Source organism: Dipteris shenzhenensis, chromosome 22, assembly GCF_047967505.1.
Source record: "Dipteris shenzhenensis isolate YYH24624 ecotype China chromosome 22, Dip_SZ_1.0, whole genome shotgun sequence".
Taxonomy (NCBI): Eukaryota; Viridiplantae; Streptophyta; class Polypodiopsida; order Gleicheniales; family Dipteridaceae; genus Dipteris; species Dipteris shenzhenensis.
The window spans coordinates 19,184,725-19,200,343 of record NC_141617.1 but is presented as its reverse complement, the minus strand read 5'-3'; the positions used below and the strand labels follow the sequence as shown (position 1 = coordinate 19,200,343).

General features: G+C 40.9%; 1 protein-coding gene and 1 pseudogene across 1 annotated transcript; both read right to left on the bottom strand.

The window, feature by feature from the left end:
* LOC147887836 (uncharacterized) overlaps positions 1-6,658 on the bottom strand; it is a 50,789-nt pseudogene extending 44,131 nt beyond the window's left edge.
* Positions 6,659-6,928: 270 nt separating this feature from the next.
* Positions 6,929-9,079, bottom strand: LOC147887835 (uncharacterized). The gene is made up of 3 exons (XM_087393232.1): positions 8,920-9,079; positions 8,781-8,825; positions 6,929-8,544 (listed from the first exon to the last, which is right to left on the bottom strand). Exons 1-3 carry the CDS (start codon positions 9,077-9,079, stop codon positions 6,929-6,931), a joined length of 1,821 nt encoding a protein of 606 aa, XP_087249358.1.
* Between the last annotated feature and the right edge of the window lie 6,540 nt (positions 9,080-15,619).

The window sequence follows — 15,619 nt, the reverse complement described above, 5'->3', positions numbered from 1 at the left end:
ATTCATCATGTAGAGGTCGAAATTCAGAGGGGTTTTGCACTGGAGAGGAAGGTAAATATGTAGAGCATCTCCCTTAGAAGGGAATCGCGCAGAAGATAGCCACGTCGCCTAGCATTGTAGAAGAACCGTGGATTTGTTTTTTGACGAAAACTACCTGAATGTTGCTCCAAATGAGCTCAGACTTGATGAGCAGCAAGGTCGTGATGTCGCCCAGCTCCCTCTGGAAGGAATTAGACAATGTAGCTCTCCACAGTGAGAACCAGGAAGGAGGTCGTCGTAGCTTCCTGAGACAATGCCACCCCGAAAATGGTGAGATAGACCGTATGGCTTGTTCTGCAGATTCACCCTACCCTTGGAAAGACTCTCCTGAAAGATGAGATACTGAGAATGCAGGTTTGAAGAGAACTCTCACTTCCAAAATCGACTTTGGAAGGAAAGGTGGAAGATCGAGGTAAGGAAGAAGATGATGATGTGGCACCTAACTAGGGCTTAAGGAGGATCATAGGGCTCTGATACCATGTTGGAAAACTGAAAGGAAAGCATGGAGTGAACACAAACTGAGAATTTGGAATGAAGAAAGGTGAGGTCCTTAAGTAGGCACCTCTTACATGATCACTGACATCACTGATGACCTTTGAGCTCCACAATCATCTCCTCAATCTGCTCCTAGATTCTCTCAATCATCCTATGTGGCTTCTACCACCACCTAATAGTGCTTATGGGCACCTAACTGTGCCTCTAGCACACACACATAGAAACCAAGGTGTGCCTGGGGCATACACCTTGAGATATCCCATCATACATCACTCTTTCTCAACCATGGTCTCCCGAGTATGGCTGGGTAACTCCTGCCTGTATCTTCGATGTCCACTATATAGAAATTGATGGTGGTGGTTAACCCATTAACAATGATGGGCAAATCCTCAATGACTCCTAGGGTGGTGAGTCGTCGACCATCTGCTACCTTGATTCGAGTGGAGGAACGCCTTGTGCATTTCAAATTCAATTTCTTCATGATACGGGGCACCATGATATTACATGCAGCTCCCCGATCGACACACACACTTTTGACATGGCAATTATCTATGATGACATCTACTGTATGCGGGTACTGATCAATTTCTTCAGAGATAGAAGAAACCTCTCATACCTTTCCCTTTTTCTTGCTCCTCCTTATTGAGAGCCCTTGCTGTAGCTCACGTCTCACCTTAGGTCTTAATGCTATTAGTTGAGGAAGCATGATGCTCAAAGACCAATGAGCAAGGTCTTGAATGACCGAATAGTCCTCTTGCCTCGAGCCAATGGGAAAATCTGAGGGCGATCACTTACTCTTGCAAGATCTTTTAGTCTTCTCTGTTGGTGGGTCTGCCATTTCAACATTTGAGGGCTCTGAGAAGGACACCTTCTTCATGGGGCGAACCAGTCCATGGTTTGGAGAGTGATCCGAGGTGGTACGACTTCTTTTCCCAAGGTCAAGGATCTCTACGTCAGAACCCTTAGTGCCTGACTCCAGGTTCTTTAGCAGGAGGGGCCGGGGGAGTAGGAATGAGGGGGGCTCGTGGGCGAGGCTGGGGAAATCTTCCAGGTAGAGGATGAGGATATAATCCTTGTTGAGGGTAAGCATCTAAGGGAGGACCATACATTTGAGGTGGAGGTGGTGGATACATCCTTGATGGGGGGTGGGGGTATGCCCCTGAGTTGGACCCCCAAGGTTGTTGTTGCACAAATTGAGGGGGTTGCGGAGGGACAATCGTCTTCTTTAAAGTGGGGTCAAATTGAACTTTATCAAACTTTTGAGCAATCTCGTGCTAGCACCATGGTTTCTGGATTCTCCCATTTAAGCTTGAGTCGGAATTCATCACTTGCTCCTGCTACAAGGTAGCCCAACACATGCTGAGTCATTCTAGCTCAAAATCCAATGTCCTCCTGTGTGGCAATTAAATAGTCCAGGAGCACGGCTGCTCGATCCACATATCGATGCGCCGTCTCACCTTCTGACTACTGCTTTAGGTTTGCCACCTGTAGGTACACATTCTCCGGTTCCTCTTCTTTGCCAAAATACTTGATCATAGTTGCTGTCAATCTCGGCCAACTTTGGCGAACGTCTTCGGCCTGCTTCTCGTACCACACTTGAGCCAAACAACCATCTATCTTCAGTAAGAAAGTTGAGAGAAACACGATGACGCTTGAAGGCCACAAGATACTCATTTGGATTTTCTTCCACCCGACCACAGAACACGGGAATGTCAGCCATGCATGGAAGATGGAAAAGAGAGAGACGAAATGAGGCTTATCTATTGGCAAACAATGGAAAGAGGTAGCTTGAGCTGAAAATTAGGTGAAGATACATCTACAAAGCACACATAGGTAGGGTAGGGTGTGACTGGTGTATTGTGAAATATTATACGGGAAGAATCTTCAGCATAGAATATCTCATAGACAATCTTAAAAGGGCCAACCCTCATGATATTGAATCCATCTTTACAAGGAGGGTTAGAGACGTGGCGCTGCATGAGGTTGTTCATCAAGGCAAACAAGAATGCCATGACAAATGTTAACAGTTGGAGAGCTTGCACATCACCCCAGGGGATTCACTCTTCATTAAAGGGGGACGTCACCTGCGTGCATGAACTTCAAGAAAACCCCCTATTTAAGATCCATGTAGGATTATAAAACACCCCTATTTAAGCTTATAAGGTACAAGAAAAAGTCTAGTGTGCTCCCCCCCTTTCCTTAAACCTACGTCAAGACGGCTATCCTATTTTGTCAAACAAGAAGACTATAAGACGGCTATCATATTTTGTCAAACATCCATCTGTCATCTGCACACCCTCCACACACTTGTTACCATACATGGTTAGCATGGTAATTCTTAATTCAAGCCTAATAATGATGATAACAACATTTGTTAAAGTTACATCTATCAAAATAAATGTTCTTGATTCATGCCTAATAGTGATGATAAGAGCACTCATTTGTTGGCATTACATCCATTACATGCTAATCACCTACATCGACATGCTAACCAAGGCAACATTATACCATTTTGCATACGTATTGACTATACATCTACAAGGAGTATACATATCCACCAATGTATTTCCATAAATAAAGCTCTTGAAATACTATCAAGATGTCTTTTCAAGTAAGCCTAGCCTCCTTCCTTGCCCAATACATATTCTCCAAGTATGTTGGAGGAACAAATACGAGGTATGATGATCCTTTTAATGAACAAGGCTATAAGTGGCATAGCCTGGGCATCCCTTAATCCCATCTCCTTTAATCCTCAATGGGAGCAACAGGTGTAGCTGGCCTTATCGAAGCTAGCTGCATATCATATGCATTACCTCCTTACAAAGGTGTAGCAGAAGCAATAACTAGATCTACAAGACAAGCCTCATCACCTCTAACATAGCCCCATATAATCTTACCAACTAACACATTATTCACCATAAAGCTCCACATGGAATACTTGGTTCCATCCAATTTATCCTCCCAGGCCAAAACTTCAAACGTCTCCCGAATTTAGATTCAGATTTTGATTTTGAACCATCTTAGATGTATGCATAAACTGCCCACTGATTCACATGCTGTGAATGGTATTGCACCAACAAAATCACATTAACCCACTAGCCAATGCTTGGCTAAACAATGCACAAACCTCACTGAACTTCCAATGCAGACCTGTACTTGCAAAACATGAACTAATTTGAATGTTGTATTGCCAAATACAGAGGTAAACAGCTCCAAATCCTTTCCCATAATTGGCAACAGTCTCCAAACTTGCTCAAAATAATGTAGAAAGCAACTACATTCACTGTTATTGGGGCGGACAAGCTAGAAAGCTCTAGTAGACCCAATATATAGCGTATAAGAATGATTACACACTAACATAAACAAGTTTCTTCTCCCTTAAAAAACAAACAGTAGAATGAGAAAGCTGAAAAGCATCTTGGATGTTTAATAGGCCAAAACTTCAAACACGTCTCCCGAATTTAGATTCAGATTTTGATTCTGAACCATCTTAGATGTATGCATAAACTGCCCACTGATTCACATGCTGTGAATGGTATTGCACCAACAAAATCACATTAACCCACTAGCCAATGCTTGGCTAAACAATGCATAAACCTCATTGAACTTCCAATGCAGACCTGTACTTGCAAAACATGAACTAATTTGAATGTTGTATTGCCAAATACAGAGGTAAACAGCTCCAAATCCTTTCCCATAATTGGCAACAGTCTCAAAACCTGCACAGAATAGTGTAGACAGCAACTACATTCACTGTTATTGGGGCGGACAAGCTAGAAAGCTATAGTAGACCCAATATATAGCATATAAGAATGATTACACACTAATATAAACAAGTTTCTTCTCCCTTAAAAAACAAACAGTAGAATGAGAAAGCTGAAAAGCATCTTGGATGTTTAATAGGCCAAAACTTCAAACACGTCTCCCGAATTTAGATTCATATTTTGATTCTGAACCATCTTAGATGTATGCATAAACTGCCCACTGATTCACATGCTGTGAATGGTATTGCACCAACAAAATCACATTAACCCACTAGCCAATGCTTGGCTAAACAATGCACAAACCTCACTGAACTTCCAATGCAGACCTGTACTTGCAAAACATGAACTAATTTGAATGTTGTATTGCCAAATACAGAGGTAAACAGCTCCAAATCCTTTCCCATAATTGGCAACAGTCTCAAAACCTACACAGAATAGTGTAGACAGCAACTACATTCACTGTTATTGGGGTGGACAAGCTAGAAAGCTGTAGTAGACCCAATATATAGTGTATAAGAATGATTACACACTAACATAAACAAGTTTCTTCTCCCTTAAAAAACAAACACTAGAATGAGAAAACTGAAAAGCATCTTGGATGTTTAATACAGCAAATATGAAGTTACACAAGAGTAACACCTGAACAATCCATGAATCTAAACCAAAATTTGATAGAGTAGAAAACATAAAATGCATCTTGAATGTTTACTAGAAAAACTAAAAATTAAACAAGAGTAACACCCGAACAATCCATGTCTACAATCCATGTCTATAATCCATAAGTTTAGCATTGACACATCTATGGGCATCTTCTCATAAATGCTGCATCATGCCACATAACTTGCCAACAAATTTATCCTGCAAAACAAACATAAGCTCCCTGTCAAGTTACATGCTGCAAACCTAGGATCCCTATGTGATAAGAAGGATTGAAAGCACATTAACAAAAACATATGTTACCTTCATCTACATCAGAGATTGGAGCAGTAGGGCTGCAAATGGACTAGGAAGGAGGGAAGGGAAGGGACGACTTCAAAATGGATAAACTTTACAAAAATTTAAAAAATAGAAAATGTACCTTTTCTACCCTGAACATATTCATTGAAAAGTTTGTAGTCATTCTCATCAAGATGGTATTTCTTTGTTTGTCGATCATAGTTGAGATTGGCCAAGGCTATTATAGATTCCAAATCCACACATTGGTTGTCAACAAGGTCATATGTGTAGGTCCTAGTTCCCTTTGCTTGTTGATACCATGACAAATGAATTTGAACATTCAAAGGCCTATCCAATAGATCAAAGGGGCCTCTTGTCTCTTTTAGACAATTTCCAACCTTTCTCCTCATGCTTACCACCCTTCCAAGGTACCACATGCTGTTTACAGCACCCTTACTAGTATTCCCAGCTTTTCCTTTTCCTCTTGTCTTTTTGTTTGCATTTATTGATGTGCTTTCAAACAATACTGCACAATCAGATCCTATACCAAGACATGTTCCTGTATGAATCATTGCCTTCTTATCCAAAGAAAAATACACTCCACTTTTCACCCTTGTTAATCTATCTTTAGATAGTGTGGGATTTCCATTCAATTGGTTGACAAGTGTGCTTTTAGAAATGGCTTTCCCATCCACTTCAACAAATGGCGGTATTTCACTAGCCACCTTCTCCTCCTCATCAATTAGACAATCAATCACATGACGAAGCTCACTTTCACTAGTAATTTCCTCATCCAGATCACCTCGAACACCACTATCAAAGTGATTACCTTCATCTATAAGTAGAACATCATCCAATGATTCATCTTCATCCACATATTCAAGAATAGGGTTGAAGAGTTCTAAGAGATCTCCCTCCTCCCATGAGTCATTCCAAAAAGTTTCATCGCGCATACCAAGTGTCTCACTTATGGCCTTTGCTTCTAATAATCCCTCTTTCAATGCAGATACCATATGGTTGTCACTACTCACACAAGCATAGTCTCCCAGGTTGGCCAAAGGAGTGTCATTCTCCTTTTCCAAAGTAGCCCATATATTTTCTTATTTAGAATGAGCTGCTGGAAATTTAAGAATTAAACCTGCTTGAAACTCTGCTATTCTATTAAGTGCTCCTGTACTACTCAGCAAATCAAAGCCATCATAGCATCTTTCATTCCGAACCATTCCACCCAACTTGCTGAAAAAATTCTCACATGCATCCGATCCCGTGCAAGAAAGGGGTATGTGCAAGTGAGGATGCTTTTCCCTAAAGGTATTTATCAAGAGAACCACAAAGTGACATGACAATTGAATGTCAATGAATGTTTCTCTACTGATAAAGTTTTGCTTTAGGGAGTATGCATCATGTTTAGTGATCCACATGCGCCAAACCCTACATATAGAAAGAACCATGAGTATTAGCCACATAAACCTTGGAAATATGTTCAAAATCCTTTATTCATATATCACTAATAGCAATGGTAGCAACTTCTACATACCTGAAAAAGAAAGACACCTTTCTTGTAGCTTTCACACGACCATACAAGTCTAAGGTAGGTGATAAGAAAATATCAATGTAAGATGCTACTATTGATAAGTACATACGTGTGCCCAATGTCCGCTCTTGGTGAGCACCATAGCCTTCTTGTAATAACTTCAAACACTTTTGTACTTTCTTTGCAGCAATCCTTTGTGCAGCTCTCCAATTTTTCTATCCTTCCTCTCAATATCCCCTTCTTGCAAGCCATGTTCATCAACCTTGAATAATTGATATACAATTGCTACATGATTCAAATTCACAAGCTCTCTACCAAGTACCAACCTCCTAGATGCACTATCCAAAGGATTGATAAGATTCTTTCCATTATGGATATAGTCTTGATCATGCAAACCACTGATACTCCCATCAAATGTGATGTGTGCTATAAAGGGCCAACCCTTCCAAGGAATGCACAACTTGGGACCTTGACAAGAAGAATAATCTTGCAACATCAACTTTCTGCACCTACTATCCCCATCTGAAGCATGTCCTATCAATGGACCTACCACGTCCCTTAGAAAAATGTTCCAAGAAAGCTGAATGCTCTCCCACTGTTCTCTGACAAACATGGAATCAAACCTATTACATGTCAATTGCACCAATAGAACTAGCTTTGGCAAGCATTCAAGAAGAGGATTCACTATCAATACCCTTGCATAATGAGCAATCACATTATGTTGAAAAGCATCCACAATTCTAAGATATCCATCTTGACCATCACCAACTTGCACGAAAAAGTCTAGAATGCAAGTGTGTTCCAGCTTTTTACCACAAAAGCCAAACAAATTATCATCACGTGCCACCCATCTCACCATTCTTTTCACAACTGTTTCATCCTCAGCTAGAAAAATTGGCACACTACCCAAGGGTATACCTTTCTTCATCATGTGACCAGTGTAAACTTCTCTTGCATGTTGAAATATATCCTCTTGTAAACCAGTTTGAAAGAAAAGTGCTTTTCTTGTGGACCTCATTGTGGTGGACATGTGTGGACCTCCAAGGTTAAGTGATAAGAAATTATGCAACCTTGTCCCTCCCCATATCTTGACAGTCTCAAATAATTCCTTTGTTGTATTGGAATATCTCTTCCCTTGACCTACTCTTGAAATGTTTTGTGAAATGTCAACAAAGAAGTTCCACAATGCCTTCTTTCCCTCAAACAGACCTAGCTCATGAGCATTGATTATATCTTGACAAAATTTTCTAACATCTTTCCTCACCATGGCTTCCATAGTGCTCTCTCGAAGACTTCTAACCTTCACGCTCAATGCAACAACTTCAGTTCTTGTGAATGCTATCTCCTTCTTCAATACCCAAACCATTGTGGACTTTGTTTTTGCTACTCTCAATAACTCTAAATGAGTCAAATAATCTAACCGTGTACCATCTCCTGTGTCTCTTGATCCACGAGTGTCTGAAGATCGAATTTGTCGATACACTCGCATGCGAAAGTCTCGTTCTTTAGGAATAGTAGCACATGCACCACATTGCAAATTATCAAAGTATGTTCCCTCAAAACATATCCGCTTGCAATCCTTATGACGAAAAGTGCCATTAATTTCAATGAACTCTGTTGTCCCCATCATAATTGTTGCCTTAGTTGCTGGCTCATTGTGCCATTTGCCACCTCCCTTACTATCATCCAAAAAGGGCTTCAAGTCAACCACATTCCCATCATAGTTATATGACCCTTGCCAAAAACCCCAACACAAGGTTGCAAGCAAGCTACTCTCTGTGAGCAAAGGAGGAATCTGTTAAGTTCCCAATAGACTTGATGGAGAGAGAGCCAAAAGCCATATGACTAGCTACACCTAACATCTCTATAAAAAAACAGAAATAGTGATTGAAAATAGAAGCTTGAAAATTTTCCTAATGGAGAGAGAGCCAAAAGCCGTATGACTAGCTACACCTAACATCTCTATAAAAAATAAAAAATAATGATTGAAAATAGAAGCATATGAGAAATACCTGATGGCTTTCGTGATGCATTGGCAGTTTGCAAGGTGTCATTATCTATAAGAAAACATTACAATAGAGCATAAGAAACAATGTTCACTTGGAAAATACAAAGCTGATGGAAAACACAGCTAGAACATGTGAGTTTTACCTTTAGCAGAACATTTCTTGGAAAAACCACTTAGATCTCTTTGCTTCTTATCTATAATTGTCACCTTGGATGGGCGACCACCAGCCCTCGTCACTTGATTACTAGAATCAATGCCACTAGCCTTTGTGATATGTAGCTTGGATTTCATATGCTCAATCATGCATTGTCATAGAGATCCTGTCTTTGGAAATAGTGGTATCCACTTGTTATCTAGCATGCAGCTTATATAGACTTTTGATAGAGTGCTATAATCTCCAATAGTCTCTGTTACTAGTTGAAACAGCACATTACTCTCACTTGCAAAGGTTGAAACCTCCAACATTGCTTCATTTACTTTTTCTTTTCCTAATTCCATAATGTCATCCAATGAACCAAGGCTATCTTTTCTATGGCTCTCTTGCTCACATAACCCAATAATCCAATAGTCTCTGTTACTAGTTGAAACAGCACATTACTCTCACTTGCAAAGGTTGAAACCTCCAACATTGCTTCATTTACTTTTTCTTTTCCTAATTCCATAATGTCATCCAATGAACCAAGGCTATCTTTTCTATGGCTCTCTTGCTCACATAACCCAATAATCCTCATATGGGATGCTGAGTTGATGTGTGAGTGTGTGTAATTATACAAAGTGTCAGGACCCCCTTGACCATAAAAGCAATCACACTCCTCACACCAAATCTGAAACAATGCTTTACCATCCTTGTCCTTTGACATGAGCTCAAATCTATCATGTCGGCCTTTTGCTCTTAACTTTTCTTTCGCTATCTTAATCTCCCTCTGCCATTTTTTGACCTCAGATGGTGTTGCAAGGTGACTCTTCAATCGATTCTTAGAAACACTACCACACGTAGTCGAATCATCCACCATATTGTACCTCTCACACCCCTGAGCAAGATCATGCATACATAAATCTGGAGACACTGTACACTTTGGCTGCCTTTTATTGCTATCTCCAACTGAGTCCACTTTTTGGCGTTTGCCTTGTGTATCATATTCCATTTTCAATTGGATGGTTACTTTTGCAACATCAACTATCCATCTCTCCTCTTGCTTGGCCCCTATTGGAATTTTCCTAGATCCTCCCAAAAATATAAACTCATCTATGATGAGATTATCAAGGATGATCTCTTCTCTCAAGTCCTTGTAGGTACAACAGGTTTTAAGATGAACATATCCCAACACATGATTTTCAGCCACACCCTCATCTAACACAATCACAATATCATGCCTCTCCATGCTCCTATAAAAGGGCTAGATAACAAAAAAGGTGCCCAACAAGATAATCTCAAATGGACAGAAAAACATGTTGTAAAGTAAAGAAAATGAGGAGAAAATTACAGCAAAACCATCATTAACATGTTCAAAATGAAGGATGAAATGGACATAAAACCTGGAGCAAAGTATGGAAGAATCAGAGCTGCTTCAAGCCAACAATCTCCTTTTGAAGCTTACAGCTACTCTAGCAACTAGTAACAAATTACAGCACCTATAAACAAATTCCAACCAAAAACATGTGAGTTGAAGTAGAAACATAGGCCTTCTCAATGCATTATTTGCAGTAGCAGCAAAACCTATTGTAAAGTAAAGGAAATGAGGAACAAATTACAGCAAAATCATCATTAACATGTTCAAAATGAAGCATGAAATGGACATAAAACTGTTGACATGTATGGTGATATATAGCTACAAATGTGATTATGGAAGCGTGCAGACAAGGAGTACGATTCTCAAGCCCACCTTGTCAACCACACATAAGGCCAAGTAGGCTGAGAGCACACTAATAGCACCACGTCCTAGCTGAAAGCTAGCTGGTTTGAACTAAAAAGATTCCAAAAGAGTATGGAGTCATTGCCAGTTAATTGTGTAGAGAATGGGAATGCCCAAGGTGGTATATACAGCTAGCTGTGGCCATTTGAAGGTCTTCTAACATGCTTTTGAAAGGATTTTCCGGCTCTCTGGCAAGTCCCCTACTCTATCAAACTCATGGGCAACAATCAATGGCAGGATTCGATGATCAGAGACTCCCAAAGATTAGGGTGTTACACTAGATAATAATTGAAAAAGGGAGTTGGCGGGCCAAAAGGCTCGGTCAAATCAGTGGTTTGCCGCCCACGTGGCCAAAAGGGCCAGCTCATCGAGGACCCATGTTTAGCGAGATTCTAAAGGTATTGACTTGATCAATAACGACACCCACCACCTTAATATGCTCAGCTTTGTATCAGTCAAGCTTTCTATGCACGGACAAATGGCACTGCCAGATTTAGCTCTGTGCTGCGACAAATGGCACTTTCAAACGCCATTCATGTTGATTCAAAATCTTTGGAGGGGAAAAAATAGCAAACGGCACTCCCAAAATTCTACCATGTAGGTTTGAGTCTGAGTGGAAGCTAAGCTTCGTTTTTGTTGTGAGCTATTGAATAGCAATATGGGTTCTGAGCAGGCGTTCACATTTGAGGAGATTATAGTGGGAGCTTGTTAATTATGAGAAGGCTGATGAATGCCTAGAATTGGAATGAGCTAAGGGCATGTTGAGACGGCTCTGTAGATTTCAAAACTCTTGTCACTTGAAATCTGGAAGGAAAGTTGCTTTAAAATATGCTGGTGTGATGCGGTGGCAGGGGCAGTGCAGTGTGGAGTACGATATTGCTTTGCGTGTGGGGATGGTCAAACAGAACACACTCACACACACACACACACATGGATTGTGGGAATGAAAGGGGAAAGGAAGGAATCAAAGATAATGAGCAAATAATCACGACGATCAAGTGCCCGAACAAAGCAAAATCACTTACCTTGCGGGGGATAGTCGCTTCAGTGGAGGTGGCGGGGGTGTTGTTGCCTTCTCTACAGGCGCAGCGGGAGCACTGCGACCATCAAGGGCAACATTAATGCAAGAAGGTAAAATGCTAGATCCCAAAAAAGAAGAAAGTAGTAGCCACGAAGACAAGCAGGTGTTTCTCTCACAACGGTCATTCCTGCTGGAACGAGCAGCCCACAATAGATAATTCTTTTAGTGAATGTTCATCTTTGTCTTTCTTGCTCAGTCATTGACTGTGGAAGGCATCAATCCATTTGATTCTTAAATATGTTTTCTTTGTTCCTTATAGGTGTGATTGAATGATGTAATAGACTGGAGACAACATGTCCCTATTGCTATCTCAAAGTTGAACTTTATGAAAAGGGTATGATGGTTGTGACGGTTGCACCATTTGAAAACACACTCTGCTCTATGCCCCCCAGCACTGCCACCATTGCCAATAATGAGAATACAAATCCTGAAGGAGGTTTCATATTTGAGGGGAGTGATTATTATGATGGACCCAGCACGTTCAACGTTACAAATCACTCTAGCATAAGCTTTGGACGTGACCCTGAGGAGTTTCAAAACAGGGATTCGACTTTGTATAAAACCTGCCTGGCTTCTTCTGGTGAAGCTGATTATTTTATAGGAGAAGGCCAAGTCTCCAAAACTTCGGATGAGGAGAGCCAGCATGATCCTGATGGAGTACAAGTGCAGGATGGTGTGCCAAGTCAAGGCCCAGGATCTTTCAATCCTGAATCAAATTCTAGCTTTAGAGGGTTTCATGACATGAGTGATGCATCGGGTCACCATGAGATCAATCAAGACTTTGGCCTAGAGAGTGTCTCAGTTATTGATGGCACTGGAAAAAGTGTTGCTCCTGGGTCCTCTAAATCTCACGTGCTTGATCACTATGAGATTGAGAGAGTGTTTGAAAACTCAGAAACACAGAGAAACTCAATGGTCAATGTGTCCGCTGCTGGCCAGATGATTGGCAATTCATCTTCGGAGTACCCTACCTGTGACAAGGGGTCCTCCTCTACACCTGAGGTGGAAGGAATTGTTTTAGACTATCACGGGAATGCTTGTACACACCAAAATAATCATGTTGATAAAATTGAACAACTTGTTGAAGAATGCCAGACTGTGGGAACAGGAAAATGTGACTTAAAACAAGATTGTTGGCAGAAAGTTGAGGGAAATCTTGTTGTGCATGTATGAACTCGAACATTAGCAAAATCTTGCTACGGGAGTAATCAAATCACAGTGCTGCTATGATACTTGCGAAAACAAAACGCTGGCATAACGCACATGATCGAAGACGATCATTTTGAGTTTGCATGGAAAAGTTGAACAACCATCTATACGTGGCTGGGGGCTGTGGCTGGGGGCCGGTCAAGTGAGATGTACTCCGAGCCTTACAAAACTGCGGAGCAATTTGATCTCATGACTAAAAATTTAGCAATGCTGTCGACTCTTGCAAGGCATCTCCATTAGAGCGATAGTTTTTTAGACTAGAATCAGAGACTTCGGATGGCATTGGAAGTGGCGTAGGGACTAGAATACCTTCACAGCTTAAATAGGGAGGATCCACGAAAATTAACGTTTAAATAGGGAGAGTCAAACCGTGATGCAGCTAAGGAAAGAGGTGTGGCCATAGAGGACTCACCTGGCTTACTCCAAAAAGCTCCCTGGAATTAGATAATATGTAGTGCTTTGTTGCAGATGTCGCACTTGAAAGGCAGAGGCAGAACGAAGCAAAGGGGCAGAGGCGGAACGAAGCCGAAGTATAAGATAGGGCATAAGATAGGGCAAAAGTGGAAACCCATTTTCCCTCGCTTCCCCATTTCCCCCCTCCATTTTTGGGGATAAAATTGGCTCCATTTCACCATGGTTAAGAAAACATAGAGTATGGTCAACCGTGTGAAAAGCCCTCACTCATGGGATAGGCCACATGTGTACACATACTTGGGAGGGCAATTAATTTCTACTTTTGTTGGCAAGCCAACTAACCTAATTACTTTATAACATCTTTTCCAAGCCCAAATCTATCAAGGTTTCCTTAGTTATTAGGTTCACCGCCACTGATCCATAGTGTATTAAGGCATTTGTAATGGTGTCCTTCAATGCACATCTTTGCTTTGATAGTTCTAGGGTCATCGTCTCTCATAGATTGTCCCAAGACTTACACATAGCGGTCACATGACTTCCTTCCTATCACAAATTCTGAATGAAGGGTTCTATTAAGAAATTCACTATTCAAATAGCGGTCACACAGTCGTAATATTGAAAAGACACATGTATATTACACTACTATAGACACTAGAATAAAATAGTAAACCTATATTAAAGAGAGAATGATTTAATGATATATTAGTTTTATATTATGAAAGACTGTTTATATCATGACTTACAAGGTTGGATCTCAAGTTCCTTGATTTGAACCACCCTTAAAACCCATTTCTTGGATCTACAACATTGGGACTCCATGCCCACTCCATTTTTTATTTAATCCTCTGATAGATAGTCTCTTTGTCTTCCATTACTCCATTTTTTATTTAATCCTCTGATAGATAGTCTCTTTGTCTTTGGGTGATTGGGCAATTTTGCAAAGTGTGCAAAGCAAAGTGTACTAGAAAGATAGAGTGAATATTTACAAATGCCAAAAGAGAATAAGGACAACTTAGGAGAACCAGCTTGTGGTCAAAATCAAAGAGTGAAAGAGTGAGAGGGTATAGGTGTGGGTGTGGTGGTGTTCATGTGGCCATGTTATGCTTAATTTGCTTGTAGGAATGCATTACTATGGAACATTTCTTACACCTTTTTCCATAGCCTTTTCTCTTATTTTCTCTAAACATTAGCCCCTTTAATTAGCCACGATTAGTTCTTTGATTACCATAATTAACAATAAGAATCACCATCAATGAAGGAGACCTAGTGTTAGTTTTGGGCTTAGTTCATGAACACCCAGTGACTTACTTATCAAATGAGTATTTGTGTGTCATTTCTACATTGGTGGGTCTACATCTAGGGTAAAGATTAGTTCCCCCCCCCCCCCCCGCCCCCCTCCCACCCCCCTAACTTAAATTTAAGATTAGCCAAAACATAAAAGGGCCCCCACCCCTAATGTATAAGCTTATGCATCATCTGCAAAAAACCCCCCTAGTGTACACTCACGTGATATCGTAAGGTTCCCCTTCTGAATCCCCCGGGCACATCACCTTCAGCTTCTTCCAGTTCTTGTAGTCGCCATGCTATTTCTTCAAGGGGTATGTGGTTTGGCATCCTTCTTTTGTGCAATGTCCTTAAGGACCTTTCTGAAGATCTTCCGAAGATCTTCCGAAGTCGGTAAACTCGTATCAAATATACCCAACACTTAGTTTCATGACGACCATAACCTTTGCATTCCTTACAAATGATCACGCTCATTCGTTGCTTGCAGCTTTGTTGGGGCGATGATTCCACTCGCTTCATGCGTGATTGAAGTACAAGCCTCACGTGCCAAGAAATCAGCAACTATATTTTGAGCTCGAGGGATATGCTGAATTTTTACCTCTTCAAATTGTTGGCAAACTTCCAATGCTTGTTGATGTTGTGGAACCAAGCCTTTGCTCTGGACCTTCCACCTTCCACTAACTTGTTCACACATGAGTTGAGAATCTCCTTGCACCTCAAGTTGCTTGATGCGATGTTCTTGCACCTTTTGTAGCCCAAAAATGAGTGCCGAGTACTCAACTTGGTTGCAAGTACTTGCTGGTGCAGACTTGCTATTACAATACACCTCACCCCCTAGTGAAGTGAACTTCACACCCACACAAGTAGCCTTGGTTGAAGGTTTGTATGCACCGTCAAATTGGAGGAGCCAAGATGTCATCACACCAAGACTAAAATCCGGAC

What these genes read in the sequence shown, in the direction of transcription:
- LOC147887835 (XM_087393232.1), bottom strand. Translation starts at nt 9,079, where the DNA reads ATGATTGAGCATATGAAATCCAAGCTACATATCACAAAGGCTAGTGGC. An exon ending in CAAGAAATGTTCTGCTAAAG is followed by an intron (nt 8,826 to 8,919) that starts GTAAAACTCACA and finishes GTTTTCTTATAG; the next exon opens with ATAATGACACCTTGCAAACT. An exon ending in TGCATCACGAAAGCCATCAG is followed by an intron (nt 8,545 to 8,780) that starts GTATTTCTCATA and finishes CTTTGCTCACAG; the next exon opens with AGAGTAGCTTGCTTGCAACC.